Source organism: Cygnus atratus, chromosome 18, assembly GCF_013377495.2.
Source record: "Cygnus atratus isolate AKBS03 ecotype Queensland, Australia chromosome 18, CAtr_DNAZoo_HiC_assembly, whole genome shotgun sequence".
Taxonomy (NCBI): Eukaryota; Metazoa; Chordata; class Aves; order Anseriformes; family Anatidae; genus Cygnus; species Cygnus atratus.
In genome coordinates this window covers 4,984,899-5,012,870 of record NC_066379.1, presented here as the reverse complement: position 1 = coordinate 5,012,870, position 27,972 = coordinate 4,984,899, and the positions used below count along the sequence as shown (strand labels likewise).

The 27,972-nt window shown below is 56.6% G+C and overlaps 1 protein-coding gene across 2 annotated transcripts; it reads right to left on the bottom strand.

The window, feature by feature from the left end:
- Window positions 1–5: 5 nt before the first annotated feature.
- On the bottom strand, window positions 6–27,952 carry MXRA7 (matrix remodeling associated 7). 2 transcript variants are annotated; one of them, XM_050714405.1, is made up of 5 exons: window positions 27,405–27,951; window positions 19,544–19,604; window positions 15,799–15,898; window positions 13,408–13,488; window positions 915–1,125 (listed from the first exon to the last, which is right to left on the bottom strand). In XM_050714405.1, exons 1-4 carry the CDS (start codon window positions 27,846–27,848, stop codon window positions 13,455–13,457), a joined length of 639 nt encoding a protein of 212 aa, XP_050570362.1. In that variant the 5' UTR covers window positions 27,849–27,951; the 3' UTR covers window positions 915–1,125; window positions 13,408–13,454. The 2 variants fall into 2 exon arrangements, with proteins under 2 accessions (XP_035426440.2, XP_050570362.1); XM_035570547.2 differs by lacking the exon at window positions 13,408–13,488 and having other exon boundaries at window positions 6–1,125; window positions 27,405–27,952.
- Between the last annotated feature and the right edge of the window lie 20 nt (window positions 27,953–27,972).

Sequence of the window (27,972 nt, the reverse complement as noted above, 5' to 3'; positions counted from 1 at the left end):
TTCAGTTTAAGTTAGGAATGCTCACTGATTTACTCTGTCCAAACCACCAAGGTTTGGTCAAAACTGTTCAAAATACTTGATAAGTTCACAGAGGTTTCCTAAGTACATAGTTTCCCACATAATTTTTACGTTAGGAGAATAGGATCTGAGTTTGACACAATCGTTCTTCTAAAAGTGACAGCCACCTTTCTGTACTGCTTTTACCAGAGTCAAGAGGCGAAGAGATGTTTTTGCTTCCAGGCTGAAGCTAGCTGCAGTTTTCACAGGCATGAAGATGAGCTCAACGGGGTCAGCCGGAATCGTCTTGGATTTGTTTCAAAAATCCAGTGTGAAGGAGGATGAAGTATTCCTTTCAAGGAGATGGAATGGCAGCTCACATCTAATCAGAGCATTAATGCTTTGTCTTTGGCTATTTCCTTTCTAACTGTAGAATTGAAAGCCTCTCTGCCAAGAGAGGTTGTGCAGTCTCCATCCATGGAGGTTTTCAAGACCCAACAGGATAAAGCCCTGAGTAACCTGGCCTGATCCAATAGCTGATACTGCTTTGAGCAGGAGGCTGAACTACAGACCTCCTTTTGTTCTTCCAACACAAATTGTTCTATGATTCTATTCTTTTCACCCATTTTAAATCTGCTCTTCTATCATCTTTGGCTTCTTTCAGGTCTCAAACCAATTAATGACTAGGTTTGAAAATTCATTCTTACAAAGCATGACCAGGAAAAAGTTGCAAGTTTAACTGCTTTCTATGACTGAGACATATGGCCCAGCCAGAAAGAGGTAAAATCTCTATATGAGATGAAAATGCCATGATAGTTCCTCAAGAAAAAACAATGAAAAGGGTGAAAAAATGCAAGTCTTTAAAAATACATATTATAGACCTATACAGATTTGCAAAACAACCTGGAAATGCAAAATAACTACTGAAACATGTTTATAGTACTATAATCTCCAGTGTCCTGCATAATAAGGGCCAAGATGACTTCTGGGCATAGTCTTCACTGGCTACAGAGTTATATATCATACAGTCTAAGCTGCTCCTTCATGTCTCCTTCAGACATCTCTCCAAATGTGTCACTTTTTTCCTTCATGAGCCTGAAGATGGCAGCCAGCTGCTCTCTCTGAACCCTGTCAACAAGAAAAGGAGAAGTAGGAATAGCCAGTCCCCAGCACGCACTTTGAGCAAGCACACCATGGTCAAATGAAACATGAAACCAAACGTGGGTCATTTTACAAGCCCTGCTGACAGCAGGAAACCTGCCCCTGTGAGATGAGAAAGGGATTGCCTCTGGTTCTCCTTCCTCCACCCTCCCAGCTATCCAATTATATTGCACATCTCTCTTTGGTTCTTTATATGTGGAGATGAAACTGACTGCTTTAGCACCAGCTTTGGAGTTTCTTAGGGCTTATTTATGCTCAAAGTTCCAGGTTAACTCCACATGTCGAATATTGTAAGGCCACTATGTCCTGATGTAGCAGACCCTATAGCAAAGCTGCATTAAGCTTTATCAGCATAGTCCTTTCATTGTGTAATGAGAGTATGCAGATACAGAGTAATTCAGGAAAAACCATCAAATTTAAAATGTATACCCTACCTTAAAACTAGAGACTAGACTGCCTTCCAGGGTGGACATGACTTTAATCAGCCCCTGGAAGGTAAGATCATAGATAAAATCTGCTTAGATTCAAGGGTTCATCTGCCACTGTCAAAAATGAGATGGACTCATGTAGTCAGTACAGCAAAAAGGTGATTCCTCCGTGGGCAGAGTCTGACCAGTAGACCATCTAGCTTAGATTTACAACCCTAGAAAGTCCCATAGTTTATGATTAACTTCCTGCTCCCCATAAAAATAAAATTAAAAAAAAATCATATCCTGATTTTTGCCTAACCTGAAGAAGTTAACCATTGTTTTATGTCCTGCAGCACAAAGATTGGTATCTGTCAGACACAGTGCTTTACCTGAGGAATCTTTAATCTTTATAAGAGAGTTTATATTGTTCATTCATCTACTGATCATTGCCTAGAAATACAAAAGGGTGGGCTGTACAGGAATCTCGTGTTCTCAAGTACATCATGAATTAATGCAACTGTCTACAAAATCACTTTTTAGGTCAAAATGAATGTGCACTGTGGCTCTGATCTGGGCTGGTACGTTCTCACTACCAGACTCCTGTAGGATCAAGATCAGATTGCAGCACTGCCTAGCACACCTCCTACCTGACTCTGCTGTGTGAGATTAAAACAATTAAGGAAGTTGTGGTGCTTTAGGTTGTAACGAGGGAGAAGAAATTTCTGTTACTTCAAGGCTCATTTTGTCCCTGCAGGACTGTGGGGTCACAATTCAGCAATGGCAACTCAGAGCACAGATTTCCTGCAATCCCAGCTCCTCCTGTGTCTTCAACATCATCAGTCCTCCCCTGGGCTGGAAATGCAGCCTCTGGCTTTTACTTCCACATGGTTGTCCTGTCAAGAGTCCTTTGTCCCCGCCACAGCCAGTTTTCTGCATAAAGCTTTAATACACTGTAATTAATCCACTTAAATTCATGTCATTAGTCAACCTGGGGTAGTCTCCCTGCAAGTCGTATGTAGACAAGCTGTTCCCGTAACAGGAGCAGTACAAATATGTATTGACAGGCGAAACTGGGACACAACCTTTGCAAGAAAGAAGAGAGCGCAGCATCAACACATCAGAAGCAACCGCACCAGGAACAAGATCAATGGAAGAAGGCCATTGGGAAAGGGCAGAGGAGCCTTCGTGCACTGAGCTCCTGATGAGTGGGGCTCTGCGTTTTCCCCTCTCCGAGGCTAAGCCCCAGCAGGAGCAGCTGGCTGTCTTCCCAGCACCACTGCTGCAGGCAGGGCAGGAAGAAAACGGATCCTGGCAAGAGGAAGCTCATTTGCCAATTACATACTATTACAATTAAAATGCAATTGTCCCAAGGCCAAACATATCCTGATAATGACGTGGGATCTTCTGGTCAAGAAAGCTCTGCTCACAGGCTTTCAAGCACCTGGATTTGTCTGGCTCTTCTGTATATTTTTGCACTCAAATGAAATACATCCGAGTGCACTTTCCAGACCAGATGAAGGGAAGCACAGTCGTTAGCGATCAATATTTTGTTTTAGATCACCGCTGAGCACTAGAGGGCACATTTCCATTCTGATGTGGAGAAATTCAATACACATCTTTGCCTCACATGTCGGAAATGCATGCCAGCTGGGAATGCTCCACACAGGTCTGCACCCCTCGCTTATTATTTCACAGGCATTAACACTACTGAAACCCTCAGCTCCCCAAAGCCCCGTTTCTTTGTCTCCCCACCTCTAAAATCAAGATCACAGGCAATACCCACTTGTTTTTTTAAACACAACATCAGTGCGTTTTGCTATCCCCTTGGCTTTAAATATCATGGCTGTGCATGTGAAAACAGAAATTAAAAAAGAGCTGGTACTGTGCTGCATAATCTAAAACAAAGGGAGAGCAAAACAAAGATAAGGAGAGAAAAGAGCCTGGGAAAGAAGAGAAAGGCATCAAAAACATGAAACTGATTTCAAAAAGGAGCTTCTCCTATCAAAGGCGACCTTGTAAAACAACTTTGTAGTGTTCCGGGTTGTATTTTCTTGACGATTTCAGATCAAACCTACCCCATTCACGAGTAAAATCGTTCTTTCCATAAGTGCTGTCCTCAAAGCTACTTGGATTCAAGAGATAAAACAGGATTTTACTTATTGCTGACAGAATAATTAAGGATTTTCAAAGCAGCCAAATTCTTGATAGGGAATTGAATTTGCATACTTAACTCCCTTAGGCTCCTTTAGACATTTCGGTCCAAAACTTTCACAATTAGCTGAAGTTTTGGGACAGTTAGCCAGAGGCATATTAAATGAGATTTATGTTTCAGGAAGTGCTGGGCATCTGTGTTCACAGCAGCTGAAATCCTGGGCAGAGCTCTGCATTTGAGAATTTTGCTAATTGCTCTACAGCCAAACAAAACCAGGATCCTACTGCAACACTGTGCTGCTCCAGCAGAAACAGGAGAAAATCCCTGACTTTCACCACTGGCCTGACTCTATTCCTGTTGAAGTCAGTGGAATCACTTCTGGGGTAAAAGGCATGAAAGAGCAGAATGTACCTCTAACCTAAAATCCAGATTTTCAACACAAATCTCTTGAGGGAGAAGTTACAAGCTGCTGGAGGCAGGGAGAACAAGCACAAACCAAATAAACTATTCAAAGGTTTATTGGACCAAACAAAGGCAATTTTTACAGATTCAAGCCACTACAATTACAGTCCTTTGTATAAGAGCCACCATCAGATAGAAAACAAACAAACAAAACAAACAAAAGTAAAAAATACCCAGACAGCCATTTGAGTTGAAGAAATGGTTTGACTTGCCGCCACTAGCAAAAAACCTGGACTCGACTATAGACTTTGCTCGATGTACATATTGCCATGTAACTTAAACACAACGTATATAAGGCATTCTTTGCATAGTTGGGTGCTTGGGACACAGTCAGCCAGCCAGCACCGAAGGGAGACAGCGGTCGTACTAGAGGGATGTTGAAGCAGAGGGTCTGGGTGTGCCTAAATTCATACGCAACCCACTGAGCACGCTTGCAGTTGTTGGCTGGGAAGGGGCAGCCCAGCCTCTTCTAAAGCTGAAGTCTCCTGCTGTTCTTTAAATGAGCCCTTTAATTAAGAGTTTGCCAACCCCAGGCGCTGGAAAGGACAACTGTGTACAAGGTTTCAAGTATTGTCTGCATAGGAATTAAAAAGAAAAAGAAAAAAAAAAAAGCAGCCTGTTGGGTTTCTGATATGTTTGCAGCTTTAGCCAAGAGGCTCTTGTCTTGCAGTGAGGGAGAAACTTTGAAGGACACATCCCCAGCCAGCCTGGTGTTCCTACAACATCGCTAGAGAACTGGGACCCTCTTCTCGCTCTCGCAAACCAGCAGGGTTTGATTTGAAACCCGCTATGCCTGAAGCAGGTAAATGCCCCCAGCCAAACACATCTCCTGTACGTGACAGAGCCGAGGGGGGGTGCTGAGTTCTGGCTCCCATGGACAAACCACGGGGCTAGCAAGAGAAGAGGGCAATGGAACAGCAAGTGGGCAGAGGAACAGGGAGGGTGTCTCTTCCAGGACACCCCTCAGTCTCATCCTGAGCCAGAGGGACCCCATGACACCGTAGCTACCTCCTCAGATCTCTCCCCCTGGGGACCAGAGTAGGGAAGTGTGAATCCAGATTATCAACAGCAGCCAAAGCGTGGTCTCCTAAACCTCCACCACAAACAGAACAGCTAAACTATCAATCCTCATCCCTTCTCGAGTCTTCCCTCTACCTACAAGATCAGCTCTCTGCTAAAAGCACTACAGAAGCAAGATTTGAGTCGGTCCAGCTACCATCTTCCCTCCCTCACTTTGACCCCGCTTTGTCCTTCAAATAGAGCAATGTGTTATGTCTGAAATCCTAGGCAGCTCCCACCCCCCAGCAATAAAGAGGAGGAGTTTGGCTCTGGGAAGAAACAGCTTTATGGTCTGGTATAAGGTCCAGGCTGGTCTGGGAGAAGAGCTATGGTTCACACACCCCTCTAAACGAACAACACAGGTTTCATGGCAGGGCTAACACACGGTGATGAACACAGCTAATGGACTTGCTGCAAATTTGGTATCCGATTTGGGTTCTGTTTGAGGGAGAGGGAAAAAAGGTTCATCTCCTAGGACATCCCAGCCCCACAAACACAACTCAAGTCACTCCCTGGGCCCAGCCCCAGTCCCTGGAGCCACACAACAGGATCTCCTCAAACTTGATACCACAGGAGTTTTTGAAGAACTCAACTTCAGACCAAGAGGGGATGCCAAGTTTTGAGGGCTTATGGATTTCTCTTATGGGTGTGTTTGGTTGGTTTTGGTATTTCTCTCAAGCCTTTAAAGATGCCAGGGGATGCCTTTAGGAGGAGGCTAGGGACAACTTCATATAGTCTTCAGTTCTGCAAAGAGAAACAGGGAGAGAAGAGAAATCATTTCAGTCATTTCACCCCTCAGGTTGGTTCATTATTATTCACATAAATGAGCAGGGGGATAACTCAGTGTGTTTGGGGGGAAAGGCAAGTCAGCTTCCCCCTTTTGGGGGCAGCAAGCCACTGTTTGCAAACCTCACGGCCCTAAGGAGGCACATTGCTTCATCAACTGCAGCAGGATAGCTGAAACACAGTCAAAGAAGTGTCAATCCTCTCGTCTGGCACCAAATCTAAATTACAACCTTTCTGACCTACTGATGAGAGCTGGAAAAGCCCAGCTACTCGGAAAGTTTCGTTAGCTCCAGGGATTACTGCCTCGCTGTCTTGTGCGGAGCCCCCTTGGGCTGCTGGCACACATGAGCAGCTCTGATTCCTCCTCCTACCTGCAACCAGATGAGCCAGGATCAAGTACTGGTCTCACAGGGCAGTGTGCCTGAGTGGGTCGACCTTTCTTGATCTTCCTACTGATGTGCCTGAACAAGGAAAGGAAGCAAAACCGCCAAAAAACAGACTCTGCAGGCCATGGGGCTTCCTTGTAATGGGAAGTTCTCCCAATGTCTCAGGGAAGGAGAGTGAGTTTATTTGATATGTTTTATGGATGGGACATTCAGGCGCTCCCCAAGGTCTTGCAGCATGTTGTTAGCAGAGCAGGGCTAAAAGAATTTGGTCCTTTGTTCTTAGCTTGAACCCTTCAGATGCTCTGCCCTGAGTGCCCCAGCATCTCTCATGGCCCACCATCCAAAACAAGAAACACCCGGCTGGAGGCTGGGGAGCTCCCCACAGCCACAGAGACCTGTGCTGAGGAAGCCACAATGCACATTACCTTGCACTTACAAACACGCGGAGGTACCCCAGCCTAATTCCCCTGAATTCAGTAGGATTCATGGTCCCTAACGCCTGAGTCTCATTCAGAAGACACCAGCTCCTGACACCCGGAGCAGGAAGGCGAGTTGCAGCCTCATTTCTTCCTTACTCTTCCGCCAAAGGTTCCACTTTCCAGCTGCCTTGCAAGTGCAATCGTCGACCCGGATCCTGGCTGGGAGATGTAGGCTGAAGCCTCACGGGGATCCAGGGTTACTCAGGCAGTGCTGGGGAGGCTCAGTGGCTGGCCCATTAGGACAAAGAAAGGAAATTCTCCGGAGTGGATAATCGCTCTGTGGGATTCACAGCGCTGAGGATCAGATCATCCCGCTCAAGCCACGCAAGCATAATCAGATTTCACACATGAGGGCATAAGCTCGTTGCCACTGGGGCCAGAGGGAGAAGTCCCCTCCAGCATGCCGCCGTTGGAGCGGGGAGGGATGGAGGATGTCAGGGAGAGCGGCTAGGGATCGGTTGCATCCACTCCGCAGGGATACTCACCTCCAGGACAGGGCCAGGCAGGCAGCTGGGTTGAGATCTTAAACCAAGCATGAACTTGCTGAGGGTGTCTGTCAAAGCCGTGAATTCCCCATTGCACAACAGGGATACCCCTGTCTGCTCCTGGAGCGAGCTGGGAGGGGGATTAAAGAGCACGAGGCAGTCCATCACCAGGGACATCAAAGCCACGTAACCCCCAGGCTGAGAAGCTCTGGCATTGCTGCCCTGGAGTCTAAGAGACTTAATTATCTTGGGATGGAGGCTGAGCCGTTGCTTATCCTGGGCTCTTCCCTCCTTTCCATTTGCCTCAGATGGTGAAATCAGTCAGGCCAGCGTGCGTTCCCCCAGCAGCACATCAGTCAAGCCAGGTTAGGTTCTGCTTTTGCTAGAAGCCCGTATTTAAATGTAATATAAAATTGTACTTTTTGTCAGCTGGACATGGTCACATGCAAAGAACACCTGGAGAACAAGAAGCTCAGACAAGGGAAGGTCTGTGGTTGTAAGGAAGGTCCAGGAGCTCGACGACCACACTTCTGAGCTATGAGGGGCTTGGGGCAACATCTCCATGGGAGGAATGAGGTAGCAGGGAGTCATACAACAGCCCCAACATCCTTTTCACCAGAGCAGCTGGAGGCAGCATGCCGAGACCCCCAGGTGTCACATCTGAGCTGGCAGTCTCTTGGGGTCTCCTTCCCAGGGAAGAGACAGTGAGGTGGGAACGCTGGAGCATGAGGTTGACCACCAGTGCAGGAAGCATGAGGTAACTGGCCTCTGCTGCTGGGCACACGGGAAGGACGTTCCGGTGGGGAGTTCAGAGCCCTGGAGCCTTCCTTTCTTTTTGCCCGGCTCGCAGTTCCTCTGCAGTCTGACATCAGCATCTCCAGCACAGATGGAAACCGAGTGTCACTCCGACGGCCTCAGTAGCGGTCCCCTCACTCCAGCTCAGCAGTGGCACTGGCACAAGGGCACGGACTTCTTGCCTTAGAGAGCAGACAGCATCCCAGCACTGACAAGCAGGGCAGGCTGGTGGCATCCCCATGTGTGTTTATCCCTCATGTGTGCAAAATCCACAGCAGGTCAGGAAATCCTGGAGCCCATCCACAGACCAGAGCTCTCCAAAGCGGCCCTTGCACTCCAAGGAGAAGATCCCAGAACATCTTGCTCTGAACACCTCTGGGAATTGCTTGCACCCTTTTCAGGAAGAGTTTCCCTCAGAAAGCTGGTTTTCAGAAGCATGGAGCATTCCCAGCTCCTTTCCCTGGCCGGGGAACTGGTACTCGACTTGTCAGGAACATCGGTCCTCTGGTCTGAAATGCTGGCAGGGAAGGCAGCTAGCAAGGTGGTTTTGGGCTCTTCTCACCCCAAAGCTATGACTGACCTTGGAGGATCGAGAGCAGTGAGGAAAGGCCCCAGGCACTGGGCAGGCCTGGCAGTGGGAGGCCAAGCTGTCCCCAGGCATTTCCCCCCCCATCTTGCTACTGGATGGTCCCATCACCACCACTTCCCACGTCTCTACCCTTGGGATAGCTACCATCTTATTTCTGGTAGTGATCATACCCCAATCTTGTCCAGGGTCACAGCATGGCAGGAAGAATACGAGAAAGGCCATACTAAATCTAAGCTTTCCCAGTGGTCCCAAAATTGTGGGCCTGTTGCTTCAGCCAACAGGTAGAATATGGAAAGAGGACATTACAGCAGAAAAAGGAGACAGACAGTGCTTAGGAAAGAGAAGAGTGAGAGAGTGAAAGGTACCAAAGGGAGATTTTATCAACACAAATCTGAAATTCCTCCTGCGGGACAAAAAAGCCAGAAGGTACACAGGACCTCGGGAAGTACCTGCTGCTCCTCAGGAACACCAGGGAAGCAGCCGAGGCTGCCAGAGCCTGTGGGATCAGGGAGCACAGGTCCCAGCACCTCGAGGACGGGGGCTGGCGAGGAGTTTGTGGGGTCGGGGACTGTGCTGCCGGCCAGGCTGCCCTTGCTCACCGCTGTTTCAAGGCAGAAGCCTCCTATGCTTCCCAGCCACAGCCAGGAAGGTGGCTCAGGCTCTGCCAGCTCGGCTCAGAGGCCGTGATCACCTCCTTTAGTTGTCTGCCCATCCAGAAGCACCTGCATTTCTCCTGGGCCCCTCCAGCCAACGCTGCAGCAGCGAGGAGAGCTACGGATGGGGCAGCCTGCGCTTCCTTCCATCCCTCGGCGTCGCTGCTCCAGCTTGGTCTGGCAGCTCACACCCAGCCTGGTGCTGTGCCCAGCTGCCCCGCAGCCCTCAGTGCGGCAGGAGAGGCAGTCCCAGGCCCCCAGAGGGTTAGCAGACAGATCCGCGCGGGATTAAGCAGAAGCAAATGAAGACAAGTTGGGAGCGCCGGGTGAGGGAGATGCGGAGAAGCAGCCATAAGCTGGGACAATTCAGGACCTGAGCCGCAAGGAAAGCCCTGGGAGCTCAAAGCAGAGTTGGTCTGCTCTGAAAAGTCTGAAAAGTCTGGTCTGAAAGCTCATCCCACGGCAGGGTCGGAGACTCACACCCTGCAAAGGCTGCGGGGGAGCTTGGAAAAGTTTCCCCTCTGGGATGGGAGAGGAGGGGATGGGGAAGGGGCCTCCAGGCCTCTCCTTCCCCTGCATTTCCAAGGGAGGCACCCCGAGCTGCTCCGTGGTTAAAGCTGCCGGGGACTTGTGACTCAAGCCGATGCTCTATAAATAGGGCCAGAGCTCAACTCCACTGCCATCTCGTAGGCCAGAGGACATGTTCCGTAGGGACCTGCTGGAGGCAGAGAACTGCTGGGCCACCAGATCGCTCCTCGCACCAGCACAGCCTGGCACCAACGGGGGAGCATCGGAAGCAGGGGAGCTCGCTGGGCACCCCAAAGTACACCTGTCCCTCTCCTCCAAGAGGCAGGCGATGGGCGTTTTGGGGCTGGAGGCGGCCTTGCCCATAGCCAGTGCCATCCCCGAGGCTGGTGGCCGCAGTGAAGCGGTGGCCAGCCTGCCCTGAACAGAGTCCCACGGCCCTGGTCTTTGCAGCCCCTTGCCACTCCTCCTCCTCCTCCCTCGGCCCAGGACGACTATCGTGCTGCAGAAGATGAAGAGCAAACAAATAATAAAAACCCAAAGCAAGCCCAAACTTACCGGCGACCCTCATACAAAAGAAGCACCATGCTGGACGGGAAAGGACAGCAAAGCTGCTGGGCTGGGGGTGAGGGTTGGCAGAGGAGAAGGAAGGAGAAAGAGGCCCAGATCCCATGCTGCAGAGAGGGGAGCAAGCGAGCGAGCCAGGGCTATGTGATGGCAATGCAGGGGGTGGACAGGGACAGATGCCGATGGAGATCTCCTGAAATACAGCCTCCCCCAGATCAGTCCACCCCCTTCTTTCTGGAGGGCCAGGAGTGGAGGTGTTCGAAATAGGTCAAGGTCCATCAGCTAAACCCCTGCAGCTGCTTCCTGCCCTTACGTGCTCCGCAGTCATAGCTGCAAGCATTGTCTGGTTCACAACTGAACTTTGGCATGGCTCTGCCTAAATCCACAGCTGCATCCCTGGTCTCTCCTCTCCTCTCTGCCTTTCCCTGGAGCCAGGCTCTGGCCGGGCCCCCTGCCTTGCTGCAGGCTCCAAGCCTGGCTTTGTTCAGTGCCTCATAACCAAGAAGCACTCTGAACCCAGCTGGGGAGAAGCCAGGTTTCCATTGCTAAATTACCACCAAGAAAAGCACCAAGGGTGAGATTTACAGCCATCCGATTCCCCTTGCTTGAATTCCAATTTGCAGTTGAGCCCTAGGCTTCAGTCTAGCAGCGTCTTAATTCAAGCAGCGTCTCCTCGGCCCACCCATGGCTGGCCAGGAGGGCAGGAGGAGAACTTGCTCCTAGGAGGGTGAGCTGATGGTGGGAACCTAGCAAAGGAAACCAGGCGGCTCTCCCCGCCTTCTCCTCAAGTCTTACAGAGGCTGGACTGTGTTTGGGGGGTTCACCTGCCCCACCCACGAGCGCAGTCTGAGCAATTTGGTGCCATTCACTCGGACCTTGCTCGAGGGGATCCAGAGCGTTGTGGGCTGGTGGGACAGGGTTTTGTCCAGCTCTGCAGATGCCCTCCTGCTCACAGCTGGGCCCTGCGGGGTCAGGGGCTTTCCTGTCCTGTTTCTGACTTTCCCCTCTCCACTCCTCTCCCAGCGCTGCTTAGGGTTACACAAAACCACAAACATTTCATCCGAGCACGCAGGGAGCACACGCACAGCCTCTGCCTGGTGCTGCAGCCCACGCGGCAGTGAGAAGCGTCTCGGTGGCTTCGTGCTGGCTGGGGAAGCTGACTGACTGGGAAATGTCACTGCGGGACCCAGAGCTTCACCTCTGTGCCCGGGGGGGCCAGGGGACAGCCTCTGGCTTTCCACCCCACCTCTCCCTAAACCTGAGATACAAGAGAGAATAACGGAGAGACCTTTCCATGGACCATCACATGGGATCCGATCTCCTTTTTCCAGCCTACACACCGAGGGAAGAGCAGCAAGGACAGAGCGCAGGCAGCTCAACCTCTCGGCATCACCGAGGCCAACGAGGACTTTGCCAGGACCTGCTCTGCCTTGTGGAAAGAGAGAACTGAAAACAAAAACCCGAGGGAGTTGTTCCCCTGGTTGTTTTCTCTTCTACTAAAAGCGAAGCCTCGACGCAGCTGTCGCTGCTCAGCACAGCCCTGACCATACTCCTAACTGCAAAAACAACCCCACTAACGTCTTTCTAGCTCAGGGGAGGGTTGAAAAGCAGCTGGCAGAGACCACTGCAGTCCATCCACGTGAGCCAGGCCCTGCAGCACACCGTGGAGCCCTTCCTCTTCCTCCTGCATGTGCACAAGGTGCCCAGCCAGGCCGGCAGACGGGCAGAGGCTGCACTGCTCGAGCCCCACATCCCATCCCGCACCGCAGAATATCCCGAGCTGGAAGGGACCCATAAGGATCATCGAGTCCAACCCGTGCTTTGCCCCACGGCAGCTCCACTTGGCAATCGATGGCCAAAAGCCTCAGGTGCAGCACAGAAAGATTTGGGAAACACGCTGCGCTGCCTCGACCAAAGGCTGCATCCTTCCCCTGCACTCTTCCCCTTCCTGCCCAGACTGTTTTTCTCCCCCAGGGGAACAAACGCTACGTGCCTCTGTTTGAAAAGCCCTACCAACCCACCAGGTGTGGCCGAGCACGGCCAGCACCCAAGCAGATGTGTTCGTCAGCAGCAGTTACCGTCCTCCCTTACCGAGGAGACCCTCTGTTTTTTAAGACCGAAGTACCCAAAAGCAGGAAGTTGCATCGCTCCATAAAGGTCACATTCCTTCCCCTTCGAGTACAGATTTAGCACCAGACTGAAGCCACAAGACTCCAGCGAACAGTAGGCGAGATAACTGCAGCTTCTGGAGGGATGTGGATTAGAGCAGAAGTGGGTTTTCGGTTAAACAACCCATTCTACTGCTTGCCTGCTCTCTCCTGCCTAGAAAAGGAAGTAATTCAATGACATCTCCAAAATCAGGTGTTCCACATTAAGACTCATGGGCTATGACAAGCAAAATGACAACAGGTAGCCTTACGGGGGCCTGGGGAACCCACCTGCTTTTTGGGGATGTTGCTTACAAGCTGCTTCTCACAGGTCCCTGCTGGTCCCTGGGGAAACGGGGGGCCTAGCAGCACCCCAGCTCCAGCTCCGTGCCCTAGGACTAACTACCAGCTCGCCCAGCAGCCCTAAATTTCCAAATCAGGCAACAGAAGTGGTGGTGGGATGTCTGATGTGGCATCCAGGCTGGAAAAGGCGAGAACCCGAACCCAAAGCCCTGGTCCTGATCCCTTTGGAGCTCGTGGAAGGCAAGATGGAGGCAGAGGGGAGCGGGCTCATTAATCTGTTATGAGGAGGGAAGGGGGGAGAGGTGGGGATGGAGGGGGGACAGGCAGTCAACTGCAGTCAGAAACAAACCCTCCCCCCAAAAACCCAAAGAAAAGAAACCCCAAAGCAAAAAAACACATTAGCAGCTGTTACCAGTGGTACCACTACCTCTAAGAAACGGCGCGTCCTTACCAAAAAGGTTTGCAAGAATGTTTGTGGCCGAGGACCTAAGGTACTTGCTACAGGGATGTGAGATCAGAGGTCAGCTCAATCCTGCAACATAAAGGTGGCAAACCTGGGTCACAGCGGGTCGGCAGCACGGTCGGGGTGTGGGAGAGCGTGGGGTGCGTGGAGACAGGGAGAGGGACAGGGCTGCCGAGGGAGGAAGGTGCAGGACGGGGCTGAGCCGCTGCCCTCGGCTCGCCCGGGACCTTACCTGGCAGCAGCCCTGTCCCCTTGCACCACCTGCGAGGCCTGAAATGAGAAGCTGCTTGATGCCACAGTGCAGATTTGGGGGGGAGAGAAAATAAGCCAGCGACATAGCGAGACAGGAAAAAAGAAATGAAAAAAAAATGTCACAAAGCTGCCTGAAAGAAACGAACAACAGAAATATGGAAGAGAGACGAGAAAATAAGGGAGCGGTAGGGAAACAAGCTGCAAGGGCCCTAGGGTGGAAAGATGCTGCGAGATCCCATAGGACCCCAACGCCCAGGCAGCGTCTGTCAGTCCCAGGTGCACGGTCCTGCCCTGGGACCACTACGGACGGACGTGAGCAGCGATGCCTGGCAGGTCCCACGTGCCTGGGAAGGGTCTGCCACCCCCTGGAGCCCGTCCTTTGGTCCAGAATAGAAAATCCCAGCCCCACTGCTGTCCCCAGCCAACGTCCCCAGCACCACGGGCGGCAGCAGGAGCATTTGTGCCACAGGGGAACCAACCCTGCAGGATTCCCATCCTTGACACCCCGAGCAATGATTGCTCAGCTGGTTGGATGGAGCCACTGTGCGCAGGGTTTGAATTTGCCTTTAGTGGCAGATTTTTGTATCGGTGCCTACAGGATCCTGAAAAGCAATTCCCATGGAGCCCCCAGGGCTTCAATCGCATTCACTCAGCCCGTTCCACCATCGCCCTCCCCGAGTGGAAACACAACATGCTCACAGCCCTGCTTAGTGTCGGACATGTTGGGTGCTTCAGGCGTGATAAAGAGAGCAAAAGGAAGAGAGCAAACATTTCTCCAGACGCCAGCAATGCAGAGGCAGCCCGGGCTGGTTTCTGCTGCTGACACCAGAGCGCACAGCCTTTGCAGGTCTGCTCCCAGCACGGCCACGAGGCAGGAGAAGCCACGAGCTGGGAGCCTGGAGGCCAGGGGAGAAAGGGAAGTCACCCCGTAATGGGAAAGACGGGTTGACGTGCAGGGAAATGGTGCGGGTTGTAGGGTCAGCTAGTTAAAGCACCGCCTGAGCCTCTCCGGGACCCGAGCGAGCTCGTTTCAGCCCCTACAGGTATCTGGATGGGTGCTGCCTGCTGGGGAGCCCCCGACCGGGGCGAGGTGCGATGCCTCCGTCCTTGCCTTCTCCATGCGGGGCTCGGTGGTACCAAACCACAGCACTGCAGGGCTGACAAATTCCCCCAAATCATCCCAGGACGTGGACACCACCGGGCACCAGGAGCCACGGCCCTTTCACCGGGATGGCAGGGGAGGGAACGTCTCCCAGGCTTGCCTTGGGCCGCCGCTGGGAAATAATCGGTTCCCCTGAGCAATCCCAAAAGGGAAGGGGCACGAGCTGCACGTCTGTAAGGGCACAGCCTGCTGCAGAGGCTGCTTGTAGGGCAAAGCCCCTGGCTGTGGGGTTTGAAGGCTCCAGGTCAGCACAGGCTGGGGGTGCCCAAGGGCTGAAGGGCTCCCCCCGCACGCTGCCAGACAAAAGCACCGCAGCACAGGCTGGGTCCGGAGAGGGCTTTGCAGCTCCAGGTGCAAGGCTGGGGCTGATTTTCTTTGTAGAGGCTGGGAAGTGGGAAATGATCAGCTGGAAAGCTTGGTTGTGGTCGCAGGACAGGGCTCAAGCTCAGGAGGAAACTTCAGCAAGGACTGTGGGATGGATAATTCCTCACCAGGCCTGCTACAGGCAAATCCCAGTCTCAGCCCCATCACAGTGAGCTCTAAAGCTCCCCAGTCACTCACTTTGCTCTGGTATTTCTATAAACTATGCCCACATCCTCAGCTTGGAGGCCATCCCTGGGGCAAAGGGAGGGGAAGAAGTTGGCCATCAGCCCCACAACAGACGGGAATCAGTGAGGTGCTAACGGGGCCTGGGGAGCTACACTGACTTGCACGAGCTGGGACATTTGGTCTGAGCTCAACCAGCTCCAGATATATGTCTGTAGGGCCACAGTGTCTCGTCTCCCCGATCGGTGTGACTTTATTTGCTCCCACGTTTTCCTGGCTGGGAGAGGCCCGGACCCGCGGAGCACTGAGACATTGAGCTCAAGGCTGCCGAGGGAGCAGAGAGAGGCCTGCACACATCCAGCTCGCTTCAAGAGGGTGCCGACCAGGTCAGGCGAGGAGAGGAAGGAAGCTCAACGTACCTTTGTTCTTCCTCGAGTTCTTCTTTGGTCATCATCGACTTGTACTGGTTTCCCCTCAGCTTTCCAGGACTGTATTTAAAAGAGAACGTCTCGTCTGCAGCTGGAGAGGGCGAGAAAGAAGAGCAAGACATGGCGTGAGCCAGAAAGCACCCGAGAGTGACGATCGACACCTGTGGGTTTGTTCCCTCCAGCTGCTGACCCCTGCTCCCACACACACCCCGGGTGCTGCCCCCACCACAGGAGACTCCTGCAGGCAGCTGCAGAGCCTCCGGAAAACCTGGGCAGTGCCGGGGATTGCAGCGGAGAGCCAGGGGATTTCACAGGCATGAGGAGTGCTGTGAGCGAGCCGCCTGCATTGGGAGCAGACACGCAAATCCTACAGCACGGGAAGCACATGCTATCGCTCTGCCTGCACTCAAAGCCTCGCAGACCCATCCCGGCTTATCCAGACACGCTAATCCTGCCCTGATTAGCTCGCAGCATTTACTGCTTCTCCTCTTCAGACCTGCATTCCTCTTCTCTCCCCCTCCTCGTCCAGGGGACCTTTCAGGGGACGGTGCCCCGAGCACAGCTGGTGCGGGTCACGCCGCCCAGCAGCTCCCCTGAGCTTGCAGCCCTCGTGGCAAAGCTGGCGAGTAGAAGAGGTGCCAAGCTATGCATCCCGGGGTGCAAACAGCAAGGCCAAGCGGCCCCCACAGCACCAGGATGGCTGGTGCTGAGCCCCTCCGTCACAGCAGCAGACCCGACAAGGCCACGGGGGTCTCCTCCTCCTCCCCGCGTCGGCCCCGGGCTAATTAGCACCAGAGCTCACGGCCTCTGAGCCAAAGCCGATCCTTCTCCAATGGGATTTCGTCAGAGCAGTATTTGCTTTTAAAAACCTCTCCCTGCTTTATCTTCCCCCGCGCAGGAGAAAACAACGGGTGCGGAGGGCAATCCAAAGGGCAGCCCGGGAGGAGCGGCTGCTCGGGGCAGCTGCCTTTCCTGGTTAGCTGCGGGCTGTTATCTGCGAGCCTTTATCTCCCAAGGACTGCAGACCCGGCTGCCTCCCGTCCATCCATCCAGCATTGCTCTTTCCACGTCCACACAAAACATCTGCCCTTGCCACAGACCCGCGGAGCCCTGGGGCTACGTCTGAGGAGTCTGCAGAAGGAAGACATTATCTCACTATCCGCACCTCCCTGGAAAATTGCACGTTATCCACAAACCAAATATCCTGAGTGATACCTCCGGGGCCCAACAAGACCCCAAAAGCAGTGAAACTCCTCTGACTTCTGTGGCAGGAGAGGAAACCCCAGCCCGTGTAGCCTCTGGCCCCCAGGGAGCCCCTTCCAGCCCCGACCGCTGCTACTGCGGGCAGCGCATCCAGGAAAGTCTCCCCTGCCCCAGTGACCACCACCCCACAGCCTCTCCCCTCCCTTCCTCGCTCCCAGGATTCAGCATCAGTTGTTTCCCTTTATTTTCTGGTCAATACAGCGCTTCAGGATTTTCTTTGGGGCTTGATTTGGTGATTCCTCCAAGCGCAGGCTCCCACGTGTCTGCAGCGGCCGCCGGCGCTCTCGCAGACCTCGGGGATGCCCAGCCAACAGGCAGGTCAGAGCCTCGGGTCAGAGCCTGCCGACGGGACACCCGAGGTGCTGAACGCAAGCTGTGCACAGCCGGGTGCGGGACCGAGCGTCCCAGCCGCTGCGAGGTCACTGCGTGGGGAGCGTGACACGGCGGTGGCAGCAACCTTCCTGCAGAGATCCCGCTTCCTCCCTTCTTTTCTGTTCCTCTGGCCCTGCAGAGCTTTCCCGTGAAGTCCTGGTGATCTGGTCGCTTGCTGGTCCGCAGCATTTCTCTAATCCTAAAACGCTGCCAGGGAGCGGCCTGGCTAACCCAACCCTAACGTCTGAGCACCTCGATGCTCTGATCCTACAGCCCCACACGTTCAGCCTGGCCGTATCCCACTTCCCTCGGTAGAAAAATCCCCTCCGAACCAGCAGCCGAATAAGCCTGGCCAGCTGGAAACGGGTAACGCTGCAGCTCCTCAGCCCCTGGGGGTGGCCGTAAAAGTGCACGGGAAGAAAATTCGGCTGGCTCTGCCCTGGGAGATCTTGGGGGGGACGACAAAAAAAACAAACAAAACCCAGGGTGTAACATCCTGTTCCTTGCCCCGATGCAGAGCAGGAGCCATTTTATTACCTTTGTCTAGCCTGCCTGATTTCAAGGACAATTAAAAGCATTTCCCTCACCCGGTTCTCTGCCAAAAAAATTGTATTTGGGGATTTGGCCTGTCCAAAAAAGGGCAGTTTCATTGCCACCCCGCCAGAAAAGCAGCAGCAAACAGGGAGGAGAGGAGGCTACCTATCTCACTGCCCACGTATTGTGGTTTAAAAAAAAAAAAAAGAGCCAGTGCGCAGCTTTGGAAACCGCTGGATGTTTTCTGAGCTCAGGAATTTTCTCTGCAGACTGGAAACAAACTTCAGGAAACAAACCCAAAACGGCAGGCAGGGCTTCCACGGGGATGGCAAAAACACTAGTTGAACACGAGGCGACCTACTTACGGGGAGCCTCGCGGAGATCCTGTTAAAGAAAATATTTGTCTTTCTTCTCCCTGCGCTTGCATTGCAAGAGACCCTGGGCTTATAGGGGTGTGAGTGGGGTGGGAGCACCCCCGAGCTCTGCAGCTGCTGCTCCCTCCTTGCAGGCAGGATGGCACGGAGCAGGGACGGGATGCTCTTGTCGTCTGCCTGTTCCCGTAGAGACATCCTGGGTTTTGGGGATGCTGGGCAAGGCACGAGCCCGAGATGACAATCTCCATCTGGGCCCCAGCCGCCTGGGGGTGATGCACAGCGATGCGGCCCCCAAACAGCCCTGACCCCAAAGAGGCAAACGCTGGCGGAGCAACATCACCGAGCATCCGTGCAGCAGGATGTAGCCCTTGTGCCTCAAACTGGGTCCTGCTGACACCCTTGTTACCAGCTGGACACCTAACCGGGTGCAGCAAGCATCTCCTGGCAGCCCTGCCTGCCGGGAAGGCGCTTCTCCCACCCTGCGGGCATGGCACCGGGCTTCAAATTGGATTCCCCGGGGCATTAGGTGTAATCCTCCTGAGCCGGGATCGCAGCCTTAAAAAGGGCAGGTGGAAAGTGGGGCAGGGAAGGGGGAATGTCCCGCACCCTCCTGAAAGACCAGGGCTCGGGGACGTCCCAGCACCTCTGGGCAGGGCAGAGTCCCCCCGGACACACTTTGCTTGTCCCCATCTGTTTCATTTTCTTAGCACAGCAGTTGTCCCCCCAATGAGCCAATTAATCATTTTCCAATCAACTAATTGCCTAATCAGTTAAACGCGGCTCTGACTAAAGCTCCTGGAGATCTTCCTGGAGGGGAGCAAGGAGCTTTTGGGGCAGCTCCATCGTGCTGCCCCAAGGCACCACGGGGACGCAAAGAGGGGCTGCTGGGGTGCAAAGCTGGGGCTGAGCAGCCGAGCGAGTCTGCCTCTCGCCCACCCTGGCTCTGGGCACTAATCCTGGCTCTCGTCTGCTCCCTGCTATTTATAAATAGGGACATAAAAATAAATAGTGGCTACGGGAGCCTTTGGGTTGTTTGTGGGGACCCCGGTACCTGCTTCCCCTACATATCCCTTCATTTTGGGGTGTTGGTCCCTTCTCCTCTGCACTGCCCGGAGGAAGGAGACCATCCCCATGCTCTCGGGGGTTCAGCCTCTCAGAGCCTTCCCCTGTGTGCTGACTTCCTCGGCACTCACCATCCTCATCCTCCGGCTCTCTCACCACCAACTTCTCACTTTCTGAGTCCGGTTCTTCCTCCTGGAGGGGATAAAAGACAGGGCAGCCGTGAGGGGAAGGCACTGCGCTAAATAACCCACGCTCAGCCTGGCCATGAGAGCCCGCAGCTGGGCCCTCCTCCCCTGCCTCCTTCGGGGAAGAGGGCAAAAGGATGCCCACTAACGAGAAGTGTTCATTAACCTGCTTCCTTCTCGCTGGGCACGAGTGGGGTTTTGGGCTGCAAACCTCCAGCACCTCCCCCTAACACGGGGGACAGTGAGAAGCCCCCAGGCACAGCCACGCGCCCACCGGGGCCGGCGTCGCGCAGCAGCGGCTGCGAGCACATGCGTGTGTTGTGGAAGGCTGCTCTGGTCCCCGTGCCCACAGGGCTGCCATTGAAGTCATTTCCTCCCTCGGGCCCTCGAGCACCAAAAATAGCCCAAGGAGCGCAGGAGGCAGGTTTTGGGCTGGGTCCAGGGCACGGAGAGGCAAAAGGAGCATCCTGCCCTGGCATCCCATGCGTGTGCACCGGGGGATTTGTGCTGGGACCCCGGCAGGAGCCGTCCCCGTTCCCCCAGGACGCACCTCCCTGCCCGTGCTGGGCTTTGGAGCACAGGAATTAAACAGCACGGCTGTTTTGTTGTTTTTTTTTATAACACAAAGCAAGTCTGAAAGTTTTTAGGATTGCCTCCCACGAGCTGCAACAAGCTTTATCAAGCCCAGATTCCTCGCGCTTGCGGTATGCACAGAAGAAAGCCACGCAGATGGGAAGCAGGGAGGGAGGAAACCTCGCCAGCCCTGGAGATAAGGCTGCAAACCCCCCCCGGGCCAAGCCCAGGCACCCACAGCACCCTCAGCACCCACCCCGGCCCCGGCCCACAGCGGCGGGGCCCACACACCAAGGACAAAGAACATGGGACGGGGAGAAGGAGCGTGGGGGGAGCCTGAGGGGGGACATGGGGAAAATCAGGGGTGACGGAGACCCGAAGGAAACCGGGACGGACCCCGCGCAGGGTTTGCAGCGCACGGCTTTGTATAAACCACCCCATCGTGGTATGCAGCAGAGAACTGGGTTGGTTTGTCATCGGGGAGGAATGTGCATTATTCACGGCCACTCGGCTTCTCCTCGCCACCCAGAAGGACACACGGCCGAGCCCCCCGCCCCCAGCAGCCACCGCTATTTCGGGCCACGCTTCCTAACATGGGCACTTGCTGCGACACCCCGGGGGCCAGCAGCACCCAAAGGAGCGGCCTCGGGGAGGATGCTCAGCCCTGGCCCCGGGGACGCTCCCGGGCAGTGTTTTGGTCACATCCACCCCGCATCCACCCCTCCAGCAGACCTCACCCCCCAGGAGCCACCCAGAAGGGTTTTTTTTAGCCTGTTCCCTGCCCAGGCGTTGGGAAGGGAGAATTTCTCAGCATTTAACAGTGGAAGCAATTAGGAAACGTGGGTACTTTCTGTTTTCCAGCACGGGGAGCAGCCTTTCTTCCCCCAAATGCTGCCGAACCCCCCAGGATCTAGGGGAACAGCCCCAGAGAGCAGCAGGGACCCTGCCCACGGGGACCACCCCTGCCCCAATGGGTTTGCAGAGCTGCGTCTCTGCCAAGGACGAGGGAGAAGAGGAGTCCCAGACCTCCAGGGATGGCAAATATTTCAGTCCCGACCCTCTGGAAGCGCCATTTGATGGGAGCAGAGAGGGAGCAGCCTGGGCTGCCAAGCTGGCAGGCGACAGCAACGTGCCACGGCCGTGCCGGGAACCCCAGCTCGTGGCAGCCGATAGCTCGCTGGAGAGCAAACGTTTTTCTGCTTAGGGGCAGATGCCAGCACCTGCAGCACGGGGGAAGGGAGTCCTGGCTCCGATATCCGTCTGTCTGTCTGTCTGTCTGCTCACGACCAGCTGCCAAGGGCAGCCCGTGGGGTGCACAAGGGGCCAAGCCGGGCATCGCTCCCAGCCCTGGGCGCACATCCGAGGAGCATTTCTGCACCCCGAGCACACAAATCCAGCCGGGAGAGGATCCCCTAAGCCCCAGGGGAGTGCAGGGGGCAGGATTCACCCCGTGGGCCCTGCCACCCCGGGACCACGGCGCGTTCACGCAGGGATTTGGGGATGCTAAACCCCAGCAGGCTGCTGCAGAGCGAGGGACGCCAAACGGGGACCTGCACGGAGACGCCGGGACGCTGCTGCAGCAGCTCGGGGCTGGCAGGAGGGGAGAGGAGAGGAGCAGCTCTGCTCCCCAGCCTTCTCTATCGCAGGGAAGCATCCCCCCAAAATGTTCTCATCCCCCAGGCTGCGGTTTCTGCGGTCTGCAGCGTTGAAGCAGACCCGCCTGGGTCCCCGCGCAAAGCCGCCCTTCCTTCCCCTCCCAGCCCAAGCCGAGCCAGCCCCGCGGTGCCCGTGGAGGTGGCTGTGCGTGGGCAGGGAGCAGGAACGCCGCGTCCCGGTGGCCTTGCAACCGAATACCAGCGCGGGGCCGGGAGCAGCCCCCGGGCAGCCTTGCAAAACAGCGGCCAGGGACAAAACCCACGCAGGGAGCCGGCCGTGCCCGCAGCCCAGACAGCCGGGGCAGAGGGGAGAGCGTCACCACACCCGGGGGAGCCGGCCCCAAATTTCCAGGCAGGCTCCTCTACACGAAGCACAGTCCAGGGCAACGCAGGGTGAGCGCAGCAAGGAGCAGAGAAATGCAAACCAGGGCCAGACAGCAGCAGGAGCTGCCGGAGATTTGGAGACCTGAGCGCTCCGACCGCCAGCCTGTCTCTCTCTAGTTTCACATCAGCAAACATACACCGCAAAAGAAAGCCTCCCTGCGGAAAAAGAGGGTGACAGAAAGCACCGTGGGCTGCAGGGGGGCTGCACATCCAGGAGCACCTGGAGCAGGATTGATGCAGGCTGTCCAGGCCAGCTGCCACGCCAGACAAAGGTGGCATTGCCGCCGGCTTCGGCGAGGGGACGCGCGGGGCAGCAGCTGCCTGGCCCCGGGGCTGGGAACGTGCCCGCGGCCCCCGGCTGCTCGCCCCTGCAGGCAGCCGGATCCGGCCCCTGGCACGGCTCAGCACATCCCCTGCCTGCTCCGGTCCCCAAAACCCCCTGCAGAGCTGGCTGCTTCGCAGAGCGGCTTTGGGAAGCCCACCCCGGCCGTGTAGAGGGGGAACCGATGTGCAGGTGGGATGGCTCACCCCGAGCAGGGGCAGCCAGGAGCAAGCTCGGGGAATGGGATCGCAGGGGCAGCCGGGAGAAACGCAGCCCGCACGGCCACAGCCCTCGCCCAAGAGCAGCCAGCACCCGCCAGCGCAGGGTTAAAACCCAACAAGTCATTTACCTTAAATAACAATGCGGCAATCCAGCTGTCATGGCTCGTGGCAGACCTTGGCTTTAGAGCTTAGGCATTTGTTAGCTCCTCAGAAATGCGCTTTTGCCCTTTTAGTTTCCACGGCCAGCACACAGACGGCTGCGCGCGAGCCTGACCCCAGAGCGGAGGCTTCAGACAAAAGCAGGAGCCAAGACAGGACCTCCAGGGAGGTTTTGGGCACGGCAGCACTGGGCACAGCCCCGGTCCCCCCCGGAAGGCAGTTCGGGTGTGCCAGCTTGGTGCTACCCCCAGAAACCCCATGCATGGCTCTGCCACCATAGGGGCCCTCTCCCAGCCCGACCCGAAGCAGGGAGCGGTTCCAGGAGAGGCTCAGGGGGCAGCTCCGTGCCACAGGAGGAGGCTGGCACCCCCATCACAGCTTCATTCGGTCTTCAGCTCATTTCTGGCTGACCGGAGACATTTCCTCCCCGCTCCCTCCATCCCCAAAATGGGTTTCCCTTCTCGTTAGGGACACGAGGAGGCCGTCGGGCTGGGGTCCTTCTCCTCTATCTCAGTCAAAGGGACAGCCCTGGTGTCTACAGGCCGGACGCGGACAGGCAGAGCCCCACTGTGGGCAAAGGGAAGGTCCCAAGGCTGCAATGAGCAGGGAGAGAACGGTCTTGGAATGAACACCGGGCCCTGCGCGTTGCCATTTATGGCTGCACTTTCTGATCCAAGCCTGATGCAAGACTTTGCAAGAGAAAGAATACAAAGAAAGCAGACCGGAGCCAGAAAGAGAGAAGCCAGGAGGAAAAGGGAAAGGAGGAAGCCTTAAAAAAAAATAAAAAGAAAAAAAAAAAAAAGAAAAAAGAAAGACATCGGGCAGGGTTTAGCAAAGCGAAGCAGCTGCCGTGTCGGCAGCTCCCTTTCACCCCGACCCCGCGGCTCTCCATCCTCCTGCCAGCCGAAGCAGCTGAGCCACGCGGCACGGCTGCTCTCCTGCCCCGGGGCACGGGGCTGCCAACACTGTGGGGGGCTGCGGGGCCGCGTCCCCATACGGAGAGAGGCAGCACTCTACAGGCCTGACCCCACAAAGCCACTCCCGGCACCGCTGCTGCGGGGAAAGACGGGCCGTGGAGCTGCTGGAGCTCCTGGGGTGCTCCTATGCAGCTCCCCAGCCGTACCCAGGCTTGGTCGGAGGGACGGGCACAGCACGTGTGGGCTCCCCGGGGGGCCGCCACCTCCTGCCTCCTTCCCAATTTGCAGCACGTTCGTTAGCAGCATGGATGGAGCCAGGCACATCCGAGTTTTGTGGGTTCGGGAGAGCCCACCTGGCCCCACATCCCCCTGGCAGGGCTAGCACATCACCCCATCCCTCCCCACCTCGCTGCGGGGACAGCCTGGCCCAGGGGCTAATTAAAGCCAGGCTAATTAGACACACTCCCCTCTGGCAGGGGAAGGGATTCGGATGCGTTAGAGGCCGGAGGTGCCGACTTCTTGCATTTAAACGGGATCCCCGCTGGGCGCTTTGTGCAGTCCCGGTGTGTTCAGGGCTGCTCGGGCTCGGCGTTAGGGGCGGGTGGAAGCCCCCCGTGCCCTGCAGGGCATGGACAGAGGGGGTGTGCACAGCCCCGTGGTGGCAAAGCGCCCCCCTCCTGCCCACCCGGCCCCCTCAGGGAGCAGCAGCCTCTGGGCAGGGCAGAAATACTCATTGGAGAACTGGAGATTTTGGGTCATTTTTTGCGGATTCAGCAGCCAGCAGCTTTTCATTAGGGAACACTCCAGCAGCAGCGCCTCCTCACTTAACGAACTGGGGCTGAGCACAGACAGTGACACACTAATTAACTTTTTCTTTCAGTGACGGAAGCCAGCAGAGAGGAGGGGAACCACGACCAGCAGTCGATGGACACAAGGACTCCGGGCTCCTCTCCCCTGCTCTGCCACAGATCCGTTCTCCGTCGGACCTGCCCCAGGAGATGGAGAGCATGGTGCTGGCCCCCACAGCACCTCGCTCCCCTGGGCCAGGACACGGGGCCGCGGGGAGGGAGCAGGAGGGACGCAGAGCTCGGCAGCTGCCCCCCGGAGGGAGAGGAGGCAGCAGGGTGCACGGCTCCAGCCGGCCATTAAACGTGCCAGCGCTGCAAACCCCGAGCAGGTTCATCCGTCAGCACTTGGCGGAGCGCTAAATGGCTGCGGGGAGCCCGGAGCAGCTCACGCTGAGCAGACAGAGAAAAAAAAAAATAAAAGGAAAAGGGAAGAAAGATCTCGGAGCGCAGCCCTCTGCTGTATGGAGTCAACCGAGCAGCCCCGAAACTGTCTGGGAGCCTCTGCTGAGTCACATCGGGGCCGCAGCCCCCAGCTCAGCCACGGACGGGCTCGATTCCACCAGACGCAGCCTGCGACGCACGCGCTGCTCCAACCGAGCTCCCTGCCCGAGGCCAGTCCCATCCACGGGGCTTTATGGGAAAGGAGCATAAAGGCAGCTTTGAGGGCATTTGCAGGGAACATCTCACAAAAACAGGGGGGCTGCAGCGCTGGGGAGGGTCTGCCCTGCTCTGCCCACGGGATCAGCCCCCGGGCGATGCTCCCCGCTCACACGGGTGCGGTGCCTGCTGGAGATGAACGCATGCCCTGCTCCGTGCCATCGCCACCGGCTGCCCAGCACCGCCAGCCCCCGCCAAGCTGGCAGCCTGCACCGGGCTGTGCTGGCAGCCACGAGATCACGCACGGGGCAGCGCTCCCAAACACTTACTCAGCAGCGGGACGCATCCCTCCCCCTTCCTGCTGCTCTCCATCACCGCCCAGATCGCAGCCGCCCCCTGGCCCTGCTCCTTCCCCAAAGAAACGCAGCTCAGGGGCCAGGGCACCTCGTCCTGCCCGGCTCCTACAGCAAAGGAATCATTTTGCAGGCAAAAAAAAAAAATGGCCAGGACCCTCCTCAGGTCCTGTGCCCATTTTTGGTCTGCTTTAAGAGGGGCTGGCACAACCTGTGGCATGGCAGAGTGCCCTCAAGACCATGGTCACCCAGTGCCAGGCTCACTGGGGCATTTCTGGGGTCAGGAGCCTCCCCACGCGCCCTGAGCAGACCCCACGGTGCCGCCTCTGCCTGAACAGAGCTAGAGGAGCTGAGCACATTTCTGAAGGATTGCAGCAGTGCCTGGTCAAGGAAATTGGGGCTGAAGAGCAGCCAGAAGGCAGGAAAAACATTCCTGAGAAGACTCAAGCTAACGAGACGGCAGAAGAGCTGCGTGCTGGGAGTGCTGGATACATCCCACCAGGGTGCCCTGCTTGTTCCGAAGGCGCTGGGCGCTCCCCTGGCCCCGCAGCGGCTCCAGCTGCATCCTGCCGACAAACCCAGCCGGGATCTGGCCAGCTCGAGGCAGGCGGGGGGCTCCCAGCCTGACAAAGCAGCTCAAAGGCACCCCTAAAATCGCTCTGCAGGGGGACAGATGAAGGAGGGGGCTGCTCGAGAGCCGTACCCATGGCCGAGAAGGGCGCAGGGGCTCAGGGGAGGAAACGGGAGGCGAGGAGGGGCCGAGGGGCCAGCAGATGGGCGCAGCCCCCAGACCCCAGGACAGAGCTCAGCCCACTGGGACTTCCCCGAGGAGATCCAGTGAGTCAGTGGCGAGGGCTGGCAGGCTGTCCGAGGGCTGTCTGTCCGCCTGCGTGCTGCCCAGCAGCCTGGACACAGTCACTGAGTATTACAAACGCTGCTAATAATAGCCAGCAGGCGCCAGCGCCCAGGGCCTGCGCTCCCCAGCCGAAGCACGCAGCACGAGCGGGCTGTGGGCAGCATCCCGCCCGGGTCTGTGAGCCACCCCATTACTCACTTCCCCCTTTTGGGGCGAGGAGCAGTCCCAGGAGGCACACAGAGGGCTCAGACCCCCTGGGCTGGTCGCCGAGCCCCTGGCACAGGGCAGAGCCCCAGAGGAGGTGGGCAGGAGCGAAGCCGCACGCTCCTTCCACGGCCGCTGGGTCGCCCTTTTATTTTTAAACAAGATCCGGGGCTGGAGGAGGATTTAGCAGGCAGCCCCCGCTGCCTCCCCCTTAGTTCAAGCAGGGGTCAGAGCTTGGGGGCAGCGTCCTGCTGGGGCTGGGAGGCAGGAGGGAGGCAGGAGGGAGGCCAGACCTTCCCCAGAGCTGGCAAGGACAGCGGCTGGGCACCAAAAGGCATCCCCAAGCTGCAAGGGACCAGATGGGGGCAACCCACAGAAAAAAGGGTGCGGAGGGGGAGAGAGCGATCACCCCACACCCCCAGCACCTGGATGAGCTCCTGGGGGAAGGAGATAACTCCACGGGGCTGGATTTGGGGAGAGGAGAGGCTCCCCCGGCCAGAAATTCACCTCCCCGTCAACCTCCCCACCCTTATTTTTACGGGGGCGCCTCGGTGGGGAGGATGCTGGCAGCAGAGGCCAGCCCGCAGCGCTCCCCCCGGCCTCACCCCAGCGGCCTCAACCCCCCCACGGCCTCCTCCGTGCCCCCCCCCAGGCCTCCTCGGCCCCCAGCCCCCGTGTCGGGGGGCCGGGCGGAGGCTCGGCAGGGCGCCGGCCTTACCTTGGTCTCTGCCTCCTCCTCCTCCTCCTTCTGCTGCTGCTGCTGCTGCTGCTGCCCGGCCTCCCGGGGCTCGGTGGCGGGAGGCTGCCGGGGGATGCTCTCGGTCTCCGCGGGGCTCGGCTCGGCCTCGGGGCCCCGTTCTGCTGCTGCTGCTGCTGCTGCAGCCTCCTCCTTCTCCTTCTCCTTGTCCTCCCGCCGCTCGGAGGCCGCCTCCTTCCCCTCGTCGCCCGCCCCGACCTCCTCCACCGGCACCCGGCCGCCCTCAGCCTCCGGCCCCTCGGCAGCCTCCGCTCCGGAGCCCGGCTCCTCGGCGCCCGCTTCCCGGAGCCTCTCCCCGCCTCCTCCTCCTCCTTCTCCTCCCGTTCCCCGCAGCCTCACAAAGACGGAGGCCAGGACGAGGGCCAGGAGGGTGAAGAGCAGCGGCACGGCCAGGTAGAGGTCCATGGCCACGCTGCCTCCCTGCCGCAGCCCGCCCCGAAGGTGCGCGGCCACCCCGCTACGGCCGGCGGCGGGGCTGGGCCGGCTCCCGGCCGGCTTTACCCGGCGTCATCTCCCCGGGCCCTGCCCA

Bases quoted from the DNA above. Each gene is read 5' to 3' on its own strand.
- MXRA7 (XM_035570547.2), bottom strand. From the start codon at position 27,848: ATGGACCTCTACCTGGCCGTGCCGCTGCTCTTCACCCTCCTGGCCCTC. The intron at 19,605-27,404 runs GTAAGGCCGGCG...TATCCCCTCCAG, and splicing joins AGGAGGAGGCAGAGACCAAG to GAGGAAGAACCGGACTCAGA. The intron at 15,899-19,543 runs GTGAGTGCCGAG...CGCCCTCTCCAG, and splicing joins AGAGCCGGAGGATGAGGATG to CTGCAGACGAGACGTTCTCT.